This window comes from Lontra canadensis, unplaced genomic scaffold (assembly GCF_010015895.1).
Source record: "Lontra canadensis isolate GAN:19392208 unplaced genomic scaffold, GSC_riverotter_1.0 scaffold77, whole genome shotgun sequence".
NCBI classification, from domain to species: Eukaryota; Metazoa; Chordata; class Mammalia; order Carnivora; family Mustelidae; genus Lontra; species Lontra canadensis.
This window is the reverse complement of record NW_022631071.1, coordinates 4,947,728-4,960,447: the sequence shown is the minus strand read 5'-3', so window position 1 is coordinate 4,960,447 and position 12,720 is coordinate 4,947,728. Positions and strand designations below refer to the sequence as shown.

Sequence of the window (12,720 nt, the reverse complement as noted above, 5' to 3'; positions counted from 1 at the left end):
TGTTCTAAATTGCATTTCTAATTACTTGTAACTAAAACTCTAGAATTTTAAAATCTATTTTGTCTTATGAAAGGTTTCAGTATTTATGATCTCTGTTGTTGTACTATTACTTTAGATTAGAGTAACTTCATTTTAAAATTGCATGTCAAATATCATTTGCTAGTAGTAATGTGAAATGTATGGCTTTAGTCTGAGGAAAATAGCCTTTTCGGCATGTTTTAAAATCATATAGCTAAATAGAATGTCCAGAATGATTAGATCCCATCTGGCCCAATGTGGAGCTATTTGTACTTGCATAATGCATTACATGTACACACTGTTATATTTTATGACTATTTGGGTGTATTGATTTTTCTATAAAGAGTACTATTATCCACATCTTTTTGCATAGTACACTTAAACATTGGCATAGGTAAACAACTTAAATAAAACCTATGTTGGGCACAGCTATTACTGGTGTCACAGATTTTACAACTGCAATATTTCTGAAAAGCTAGTCTGAACACTTTGGAACATTTTTTCTGGGTGTATCCAGAGGCAGTTTGGTAAGTTGCAAAACTTTTACACTTAATTTTGCATTCTAGTCTAGGCCAAATCATGTGTCACTAAATCTGATTCTGTCTTGAATCATGGCCAAGTGTCATACCCAGAAAGAGGCTTTTCCCCCACACTGGGCCAGTTGGTCATCTGAAGCAAATGAAGTGGCTCTGTAGCGGGTAAATATGAAAAATGTTTGAAGAGTTAGAAATAAGTCAATAAAATGCAAAAAGTAAATCCAAAGTACAGGCAACTTTAACTGCACTGCTTTTCTCTTGTGGTCCGCTTTGAAGAAATGTATACAATTACTATAAGTAAAGTAAAATTCACTAGCATACTGTAGAAACAAACTGGTCAATATTTTTCCCCCCACTTAGTATAAATAACATCTATCTTAAGGTATTAGTTCCTTCTCATGAGGAGGAGGAGGAGCCTCTCCATAGACTGTGCAGTTGTCCTGAGGACATGATAGTTGACTGACTGTAGAGTGAGCTAGTCCGGCGATTGAGGCAAGACATGGAAATGTTTGGTTTGACCTATGATATTAAATATGTAATCAGTAAATTTTTATGTTTAGTGGACAAGTCATATGGATTTGGTTCCCCAAACACATCTTTTTTTCCCCTAATTTTTTATTTGCAGTAACTTCAAATGTAAAGAAAATTTGCAAGAATAATACTGAAAATTCCTGTAAACTGAGATTCACTGATTTAAACTTTTAGCCACATTTGTTTTGTTATGCCCCTTTACTCCTTAGTACTTCACTGGCTCTTTTCTAAGAACAAGACTATTCTCTTAGGTAACCACAGTAAAATTATCAAATTCAGGAAATTTATCATTTATGTAATACTTTTTTCTAGTTGGCAGTCCATAAGGAATGGATAATGCCCAAGGTCACTATTATCTAGCTTCATATCTTTAAAAAACAAAGTATACAAATATAATTTGATATTTACTGATATATTGATTACTCTTAATTAGCACTTCCAGTACTTTATCTTACCAAAAATATGAAAATAGTAGAAAATGATTAAAAGACTATGGTCTCTATACATGATAATGTAGGTAAACATAATTTATACAAACAACAGAGAATAGAATATTCATTCTAACTTCTTTTGCATCTTTAGGGAAAGCACTATCTAAATGAGAGCATTGCTTTACATTTCATAGAGCTGCCATGCAAATAAAAAACTTGTACTACCAAGAAATTCAAGTTTACTAATGAGGAATTAGGAAAATACAGCTAAATGAATTATGAAGAGGATAAGTTTTAAAATGTTTCAGTGGAAACTAAGGCTTAGCTATTACAATATGTGGCATTTTAGGGACAGAGACAAAACAAATTGCTTTGAAAACTTGATACCATTTTTACCTTGATACTCAATATAAAACTTTTTTTTTCAAGTTTATGTTCATCATCATTAGCCATCAGGGAAATTCAAATCAAAACCACATTGAGATACCACCTTACACCAGTTAGAATTGCCAAAATTAACAAAACAGGAAACAACGTGTGTTGGAGAGGATATGGAGAAAGGGGAACCCTCTTACACTGTTGGTGGGCATGCAAGTTGGCGCAGCCACTTTGGAGAACAGTGTGGAGATTCCTTAAGAACTTAAAAATAGAGGTTCCCTATGACCCTGCAATTGCACTACTGGGTATTTACCCCAAAGATACAGGTGTAGTGAAAAGAAGGGCCATCTGTACCCCAATGTACCCCAGTCACCAAACTGTAGAAAAAACCAAGATGCCCTTTAACGGACAAAAGGATAAAGAAGATATGGTCCATATATACAATGGAGTATTATGCCTTTATCAGAAAGGATAAATACCCAACTTTTGTATCAATATGGATAGGACTGGAGGAGATTATGCTGAGTAAAATAAGTCAAGCAGAGAGTCAGTTATCATATGGTTTCCCCTATTTGTGGATCATAAGGAATAACATGGAGGACATTGGAAGAAGGAGAGGAGAAGTGAGTTGGGGGAAATCAATACAAAACTTTTCACAAATAAGAATGCTAGTCATCGGGCGCCTGGGTGGCTCAGTGGGTTAAGCCGCTGCCTTCGGCTCAGGTCATGATCTCAGGGTCCTGGGATCGAGTCCTGCATCGGGCTCTCTGCTCAGCAGGGAGCCTGCTTCCCTCTCTCTCTCTCTCTGCCTGCCTCTCTGTCTGCTTGTGATCTCTCTCTGTCAAATCAATAAATAAAATCTTAAAAAAAAATGCTAGTCATCAAAATACTCATATGTGTTATCGATTTATGAAGTTACATAAGCACTTCTGGCTCTTTAGAATAAAAATATTGAGTTGGCTTTTTAATTTAAAAAAATTATATTGGTCTGATCTTAATATAACTAAGTGAAAATTATTCTCAATATTTTGGTCAGCTATTTTTTAAATAAAATATTGTGGAGATATGACAAATATCCTAAAAGACAAGTAGCCATTTAATACTTATACCAGAGTATATTAAATTAACAAGGCCTTCAAATATTCCACACTAAGAATACCTGTTTGTAGAATTTCTACACTAGATCATTTACTCTTCTTTCAGTGGCATCTTGCTTTACATCCTTTTCCCTATAAATCCAGTACCCCACTCTTTCACACTTTTCAAGGCTGTTTAAATATTGGATTGAAAATCACATACCCTGCAACCTTATAAAACACTGTTGCCAAGGAATATGTCATCAGATTGAGTGGAAGCCAAAAGAGATGTTCATTATACAAAAATTATAAAAAATTATACACAAGGATAAAATAAATTTACTTACTGCTGAATTATAAGCAAGACACTGTGCTAGGTGCTGTAACATTTGAAAAATAAAGCTGAATAAGTCATAATCCCTGTGTTCAAGGAGCATACAGTTCATTGGAGGAGACAAATATACATGCAAGTAATTTTAATATGCATATTCTTAAGTCTATAATAGATGTAAAAATTAAATTATATGGAAATATGGAAGAAGGATTGAATTTTACTAGGGACCTCTTAGAAGCATTCGTGGCAGAAAAAGTATTTGAACCCAGTCCCAAATGAATTGGTTTAACTTGGACAGGTAAAATGGAATAGGAGGAGAGGAAAGTAGATGTGGGGTGCAATATATTTCAGACAGAGGGAACATGAAGGTGGAAAAATGTGCAATGTTTACAAGTAGTCCAATGCAACTAGAGTAAGAATTCAGACCATGGAAGACCAGAAAATTGACTGGGGAGTTTAAACAGCATCCTCTATGCAGTGGGGATATAGGATTAAAGCTTTTTGAGCAGTAGAATTTCAGAAACACACTTGATATTGAATGATCTATTGAGCAATCATAAATGAATAAATGGAAGGGACTGAGACCACTTAGGTTATGCAATCCTAAGACTAAAGTTTATGTAAGTTGATCTGTTAGCTTAATTTGAAAAGGTTAGTGTTTGTGATAAAAAGCCTCTGTGGTGGTCACTCGTGATCCCTACCTCCTGGTATTTATGTCTTTTGTATGTGAGCTCAGCCTTAGTGATTCGCTTCTACAAGAGAATACAGAAAATCTGATGGTATGTCACTTCTGAGATTAGGTTACAAAAACATCTGGCTTCCATCATGTGTGTTCTCTCTCTCATGGATTACCAACTGCCATATTGTGAGGACACTTAGGCAGTCTACAGAAAGGCCCACATGCCCAGGAACTGATGACTGCCAGCAAGGATGTGAGGTTGGAAGAATATCCTGCCTCACTCTCTCAGTGTGGTTGAGCCTTCAGATAAAATCGAAGCCTTGGCCAGTGGCTTGACTGCAACCACATAGAAGACCGTGTGCCATGTAGAAACTGTGTGATAATAAGTGTTTATTTTTAAACCACTGAATTTTAGGGTAAATTGTTAGGCAGCAATAGCTAACTAATGTAGATGGTCAAATCCAGTATCTTTCCTGGCTTGTCTTTGTATTAAATTATTCAGTATTTCATTTCTGTATATAATAATGGCTTAAAGATTACTGGGTTATAAATAACATCCAGAATATTCTTTATATTGTTTTGTATAATTTTAACTGTTACATTTTTGTAGAAGTTTTTCTCCCCTAGTAATAATTCTAGTTGTTAGAGCTGTGTGTAAAGTGCTCATTCAAAAAAACCTTTATGATCCCTTAACATGTACAGCTTTTAGAGAAATGAAAGATACAGGATTTATATGTGATAAAAGTCTTAGGAACCTATTTTGAAATTAGACATTTCTCATATTTTCTTTTTAAAGTTTTTAGAGTACCACAGTTAAAGAATAGTAACTATAAAAATTTGCTGCAGCTTTGATAATGAAAAAAAAGTACTGGAAAGTAATTAAAGAAGTTGCTAATCAGTTCATTAATCAAGTGTATCTGTTACACTTGGTACTGAAACAAATTGAAAAAGATGCTGTGCTAGCCAGAAACTCTCTCTCAAAGTCAAAAGTAAAGATAAACTAAATTGACTTTTCCTTTGTGGTTGATTTCTATCTAAGTAGATCTATCTCCAAAACACTGAATAAAGAAAGTTGCATCTGTGTATAGATTCAAGCCTCCACTAAGATTCTATACTTACAGTTACTTGGTACTACAAGATTAAAGTATGTTTAATCAGTTTGCTTTTAGTTTTTGCTTTATGCTTTGTTTGCATTTATAACACACTGACTCTTTTCATTTTCTAAATAGTACATATACTTAGAAGAAAGAAAAACTAGTAACACCTTGCTCGCTGCATTAAGACAACTGGTTTTTTAACCCAACCAAAAGGATTTAAGAGCCTTATATGTAGGTTACCAAAAAAATCTATCAGTGGACAAAAATATTTGTCAGCAGTCAGAATTATTCCAGTCCTTTCTACTTTCTATGTTTCCTTAGCTATAACCATGGCAATAAGGCATTGTAGCCTGGAAAAATGTAGTAAGATTTTCAATTATGATTAGAGTATATCTTCCAAAGAGGTCTCTACAAAAGGTCCAAAGTTCTCTAAAGGGTAAAAGGGGTTACTAAATTCTGACTTAAAACAATACAGTACTTCCTTTCCTTTCTTGATACTGACTTTCAAATGCATTGGGTTTTTTAAAAAGCCAAATCCTAGAATAATTTGCAGGTTCAAAATTAGAATTCACTTGCATTTCATTAGATACTAGCCAGACCATAGCCTGTGTTATTTTCTGAAAGCAGAATAATTTATATTTAAATAATAGTTGAAGAAGAGGACACAGGAGACCTGGCAATTGTATTGACCTTCTTGGTATGGACAGATGTATATGATAACTTCTTTTGACATACTATTTTATTTGTTTATTCCTTTCATTTTGGTTTTCAGTTTTAAAAGAACTCAGGAATATTAGACTCTTGACATATGTAATAGGTATGAGTCTGAAATTCACAAACTCAGATACATAAATTTAATTTTGTTTATTTTTTGTAGCAGAACTTAATTCTTTCTGGAGACCCTATCCTGCTGTGTGGTACCATTTCCTCTGTTAAAAAAAACAGAGGAAAATATACATAAATTTATACTTCATATACCCCATCACATTATAAGGATACAATACCCATTCATTAAGAAGTGGATTACATGTTTACTCCATTATAGATTATTTAGGATTATGCTGAATTTACCGATGAAAAAAGATGGGTGAAGAAATACCGCTGTATATAATGTGGTTTGCTTTCCAAAAGCATTAATTTAAGCAATTGGCTCATGATTATCCATCTGCTCTAACAGTGAATGATCCCTAAAGACAATGCTTGTCTTCTTTCCTTGTCATCCTCAGTACACTCTTGGCATTAGCAAATATTTGCCCAAAGTGGCTCAAGTCAGGATCCAGAAGAGAGAACTGCCATGTATCATTGATAAGATCTGAGTGAAAAATCAGATGAATGGACACAATTTCCTTTTGTTTTGTTTATCATTGTCCTCTTTCCCACTCTAAGCAAAGGGGAGTGTGTGTGTGTGTGTGTGTGTGTGTGTGTGTGTTTCATTAAACAAAGAATCAGCGATTTTTTTAAAGATTATTTATTTGAAAGAGATAGATAGGGAGAGCACGAGTGAGGGGTGGGGCAGGGAGGGGGGGAATTAGGTTCCCCACTGAGCAGGGAGCCCTGTGCTGATGCAGGACTCAATCCCAGGACTCAAGCTACAACCCACAACTCAGAGCTTGATCCCAGGACCCTGGGATCATGACCTGAGCCAAAGGCAGACACTTAACCGAGCCACCCAGGTGCCCCAAACAAAGAGGAGTTCTATAAACTGAAAATATCAGTTGGAAAGGGACACTTTCACAGGAGTTGAGATAATTCTTATGCACAAATTCAAACCAGATTTTAAAGGTTTTTAATTGATTTGCAAAATGTATGGTAGAGTTTTCTAGTAATTAGCATCTTGCTGAGATTAAGTGGAGTAATATTTAACTTCAGAATGGTCAAACAGACTTAAAACATATGCAGTTACTTTACATGTTTTGAAAACCTAGGTTGTAAATTAAAAATACAAAGAAAATCTTAAATTTTAACTTAATATCACCAAGTTATTAATAGATAGTTGAGCATCATTATGTAACAATTATAAGATATAAATATATAAATTAGTCATATATAAAATGGTAGGTCCTGCAGAATGTTAAGAATATGAAGACAAGGGGGTACCTGGGTGGCTCAGTGGGTTAAAGCCTCTGCCGTCGGCTCGGGTCATGATCCTAGTGTCCTGGGACCCAGCCCCGCATCGGGCTCTCTGCTCAGCAGGGAGCCTGCTTCCCCCTTCCTCTCTCTCTGCCTGCCTCTCTGCCTACTTGTGATCTCTGTCTGTCAAATAAATCAATAAAATCTTTAAAAAAAAAGAATATGAAGACAAGCCCTTGACAAATAATAATTAGCTGTGAAAATACTCTAGAAGCAGAACAGTGGTTTAGCAGCATACTTAAAATTTTATATTTGTAATAAGTCTAACTTTTCCACTAATTATTCATACAACTACATTGAACTTTCTAGAGAAGATATGTCTATGTGTCTCTCTTGAGCTCTCAGGAAAGAGAGAGAGCAACAAGTGATCAAAAGAGAGTGAGAAAGTGAAAGAGCATGACCAGGGAAATGAGAAAAATAAAACCATAAACCATTTACTACGTATAGGCATAATAAAAAGTGCCTATTCCTCATGGGTAACTTACTTCCCCAAATGACCATGACATTTCCTCTCAAATTTAAATGCCAAACTAGAATTCTGTTTCAGAAGCAAAGGAAATTAAAGAAAAATTGAGTCAAAAAGTTAAGGAACATAGTTAATTACATTTAGAAAGGGTCCCAATTCACCTAGATACTTACCAGGGTATTCAATGATTTTTCAGGGTGGCATTTGCTTTTAGCGCTCTTAAAATTGGGATGAAATGAGTTTTACAGATACTAATGGAATCATAAGGTCACAAAAATGTATTGTAATATTGTAACTGAAGCCAGGGAAAAGGAAGGCAAATTCGTATCATAAATGAAAGCAAGCTTTCATTCTCTTAAGTCATCTTTCCAGTCAACATTGCCTGTATATCATAAGCAATGAAAAGGTGGGGGGCAGATTACTGACGTACTCAACACAAAGACCTAATGCTCTATAATAATTATTTTGTGACTTTATCCATTCTTGCCATATCCCAAGGGAATGCAAATATTTCTACATTGCTATGCCGTGATACACTTGAGCTGGGAAGCAGAAGACAAAACCAGAGTGATGGTTCTCTTTCTTGGTGTCCATACATGCTTGCATGCTTGTATGTGTGTGTGTGTGTGTGTGTGCGTGCATGCACAAAATTTAATGGCTTAAAACAATTCACAATTCTGAAATTTGGGGTGGCCTTAGCTGGACAGTTCTGCTACTAGTCTCACCTAAGGTCACTCAGGCAGCTACAGTGATTTTGAGGCTCTGCTGAGGCCAGGTGGTCTAGGGTGGACTCACTCACATGCCTGGTAGTTAGTTGGGACTGTCAGCCTGGCACTTCCAATCTCATGGACTCTCCAGAAGGAAGTTCAGACTTTTTATGTGGCCAGTCCAGTGTTCAGGAGGTCAAAGATGAAAGCTACACAGTCTCTTGAGGCCTGGGTCAGAAGCCACAGAGTGTCACTTGTACTGTATTCTATTAACAAAGTCACAAAGCCATCCCACATTAAAGGGATGGGGAATTAAATTCTACCTCTAGATGGGAGAAGGTACACATAATATATGCTCATATTTAATCTATCACAGAATTTAAAGGACTATGAAAAAAGTCACAGCAAGTCTTGCATATTAAGCGGAATCATTTTTAATATCCTCCATTTTCTAGTACTCCTCATGGAGCCTGTATTTAAAAGTTTTTTAAATGTCTATACATGTCTTATTCTTGAATCTCTTGAAAGCTATTAGTAAGGAGAGATATTTATATTTTACTCATTCAATAAACATTGAGTGCCTGTTGGTGTCAGACACTATAATTTATCTATCACTCTCAGGTCTATCAGCAACAATAGATGTAAATTGATTCTTTGCTGCTTTATTATAATGATTGTTGAACTGTCTTTGCAGGTGCATTACTGACTCTTGATAGAAAAAAAGATTAATTCATATTATATTTATTCACTGAAAACATAAGAAGGTATCCTTCCCTATCAAACTCCTTCGGTTGTCACTCTTCTACTATCTCAGAGATGCAGACAGTATCATATAAGATTGTAGCTAGAAGGGAAGGGGAAAACTAGTAGGGCTTATTTAAATTGCATTCCAAGGAATATAAAACATATCCTCTTCTCTAGAAATGAAAGCTAGTAGAATGTTAAATCAATAATATACATATTTAATTGATTATTATTTTATACAATAGTTAACCATTATGTAGTGTGTCTAAAACCAAAGTGATTCAGTTGTCATTACGGTGAACAAAATGAAATTTATAAATGTATTGTTACTAGCTTCTTTTTAATTTGTTGTATTGTTCAAAAGAGAGTAGAGTCCAGAAATAAAATCAATACAGAAGATACAATGTTTCTGCATCTCTATTTTTCCACACCAGTTTTAGTCTTGATGTTGTTTCCCTATGAAGGCTATCTGAAAGCTAAAATCCTATATAAAAATCACCTAAACCATGCCATTTTTACTGACTAGAAGTCAGTTCTCCTATGAAATGTACCATAATACAGGATTTGAATGGTTTTGGTTCAAGGGGCATTTGTACAGACAGCTGAGCTTCAGTAACTACATTCTTGTAAATGAAACTGATGGTTGTCTGAATTGTTGGGCTAACATTCTGTTCATGTTTTCATCTTAGAAATGCAATTTAAGGTCTATTTTTTATTTTTATTTATTTATTTATTTATTTATTTATTAAAAGATTTTATTTATGTATTTGACAGAGATCACAAGTAGGCAGGGAGGCAGGCAGAGCAAGAGTGGGGGAAGCAGGCTCCCTGCTGAGCAGAGAGCCTAATGCGATGCGGGGCTCCATCCCAGGACTTTGAGACCATGACTTGACCCTAAGTCAGAGGCTTAACCCACTGATCCACGCAGGTGTCCCAAAGTATATTTTTTAAAGGAGGTTTACACAAAAGATCCTAAAGAGCCAAAGAAATCATGAGAAAGAATAAAGCAGGAAGCATCATGCCTCCTGATTTTAAGCTATACTATAACACTGTAATCATCAAAATAGTATGGTGCTGGCATAAAAACGGACAAACAGACCAATGGAACAGAATCAAAAACATAGAAGTAGACTCAAGGATATATGGTTAGGCAATATTTGACTGTGGAGCCAAGAATACTCAATGAAGAAAAGAGTATCTTCAATAAATGGTGGTGGGATAATTGGATATTTACATGTAAAAATATGAAACTGGACCCATATCTTACACCACTCACAAAATTAACTCAAAAGAGATTGAAGATTTAAATGTAAGACCAGAAACCATGAAACTCTTAGGGGAAAAAAAAAACAGGACTAAAGCTCCTTGACATTGGTGTTGATAATGATGTTTTGGATATAACACCTAAAGCACAAGCAACAAAATAAAAAATAAACAAGTGGAGCTAATCAAACTAAACAACTTCTGCACAGTAAAAGAAATCATCAACAAAGTAAAAAGACAACCTACAGCATGGGAAAAAATATTTGCAAACCATAGACCTGATAAGGGGTTAATAGCCAAAATATATTTTAAAAAACTCCCATAACTCAATAGCAGAAGAAACAACCCAATTAAAAAATGGGCAAAGAACCTGACTAGACATTTCTCCAGAAAATATGAAAGGCCAAGAGGCACATGAAAAGATGCTCAACATCACTACTTATTAGGAAGTGCAAATTAAAACCACAATGAGACATCACCTTATGCCTGCTAAAATAGCTATTATGGAAAAAACAAGAGATAACAAGTACTGGGGTGGTTGTGGAGCAAAGGGAACTCTTGTGCACTATTGGTAGAAATGTAAATTGGTACAGCCACTATGAAAAACAGTATAAAGATCCTCAAAAAATTAAGAATAGAATGACCATATGTTCAAGTAATTCTACTAATATGTATTTACCCAAAAAAACCAAAAATAGTAATTTTAAATGATATATGCACCCCTATATTTATTGCACATTATTTATAATAGCCAAGACATAGAAACAATGTAAGTGCCCATTGATGAATGAATAAAGAAGATATGGTGTATATATATAGCACATATGTACATACATACAATAGAATATTATTTGGCCAGAAAAAAGCAAATCCCACCATTTGTGACAACATGGATGGACCTTGAAAACATAATGCTAAGTGAAACAAGTCAGACAGAAAAAGATAAATGCTATGTAATCTCACTTATTTATGGAATTTAAAAAGAGATTAAAAACTCCAAAGAAAGAGATTAGACTTATGGTTACCAGAGGCAAAGTGTAGTTAGAGGAGAATTTGGAGAAAGGTAGTCAAAGGTACAGACTTCCAGTTGTAAGATAGATATGCATTGGAGATATAATGTAGGTCATGATGAGTATGGTTAATACTATTATACAATATATAGGAAAGTTAAGAGAGTAAATTCTAAGAGTTCTCATCACAAAGATTTTTTTTTTAATTTACTATGTATGAGAGCACGGATGTCCGCAAACCCTATTGTGGTACTCATCACAATATATGTAAATCAAACCATTGACTGTATGCCTTAAGCTTATACAGTGATGTATGTCAATTATTTCCTAGTAAAACTGGAAAACAAGGGTGTAAGCAAAAGCAAAATTTTAGGGCACCTGGGTGACTCAGTTGGATAAATGTCTGCCTTCAGCTCAGATTGTGATCCTGGGGTCCTGAGATCAAGCCCCAAGTCAGGCTTCCTGCTAATCGGGGTCTGCTTCTCCCTCTGCCCCTCACCCCACTCTCATTCTTTCTCTCTCTCAAATAAATAAGTAAAATCTTTTTTTAACCAAAAATTTAAAAATTAACTGAAGAGTAATTGTATAACCCATTAAATTCCCTGATCTACTTTGCAGACCTACTTTGTAACCAAGCACGCTGCACCTAACTGCTATGGGAAAAGCGAAGACATAATGAAACAGTCTCTCTGGGGTGCCTGAATGGTTTAGTTGCTAAATGTCTGCCTTTGGCTCAGGTCATGATCCCAGGGTCCTGGGATCGAGCCCTGTACCGGGCTCCCTGCTCAGTGGGACATCTGCTTCTCCCTCTCCCATTCCCGCTGCTTGTGTTCCCTCTCTTGCTGTCTCTCTGTCAAATGAATGAATGAATGAATGAATGCGTAGAAAAGAAACAGTCTCTGTGCCCAAGGTACTTAGACACTTAATTATGTACTCGCCAATTTGGTATTCAAGGCCTTCCATGGTACTGCCTTCATTAGACCTTTTCTGCCTCCGCTGTTTTCCTCATTTACCCTGTGCTCCAGCCTAACTGAACGATTACCTTTTCCCTGACTATACCTTACCTTTCCTACCTCTCTGGCTTTCCTCATCATTGTCAACCCTACCTTTCTTACCTCTCTGGCTTTCCTCATCATTGTCACCCTGTCCTCTCTTCAAATACAAATTCTTTTATGAAAACTTGCCTCGTGAACATACATACCACCATCACCACTTTTCCCCAAATCAAATGTCATTTCTTTTTGTCCTTCTGCCATTGTACTTAATTCTTATTTGTGTTATAGTTGTCTTTATATCCTGTCTCTGTCACCCAGTAGATTT

General features: G+C 35.5%; 1 protein-coding gene across 5 annotated transcripts in view; it reads left to right on the top strand.

Annotated features, from left to right (window-relative positions):
• DIAPH2 (diaphanous related formin 2) overlaps positions 1–12,720 on the top strand; it is a 1,009,576-nt gene that overhangs the window by 931,561 nt on the left and 65,295 nt on the right. Inside the window, exon 28 of one of the 5 annotated variants that reach the window (XM_032881799.1) lies at positions 448–514. The exons of the other annotated variants lie outside the window; for them this stretch is intronic. Coding sequence (XP_032737690.1) covers positions 448–497 — 50 coding nt within the window. The 3' untranslated portion in view covers positions 498–514. Of the gene's footprint in view, positions 1–447; positions 515–12,720 lie in introns of those variants that run through there. 5 annotated transcript variants of the gene reach the window in all.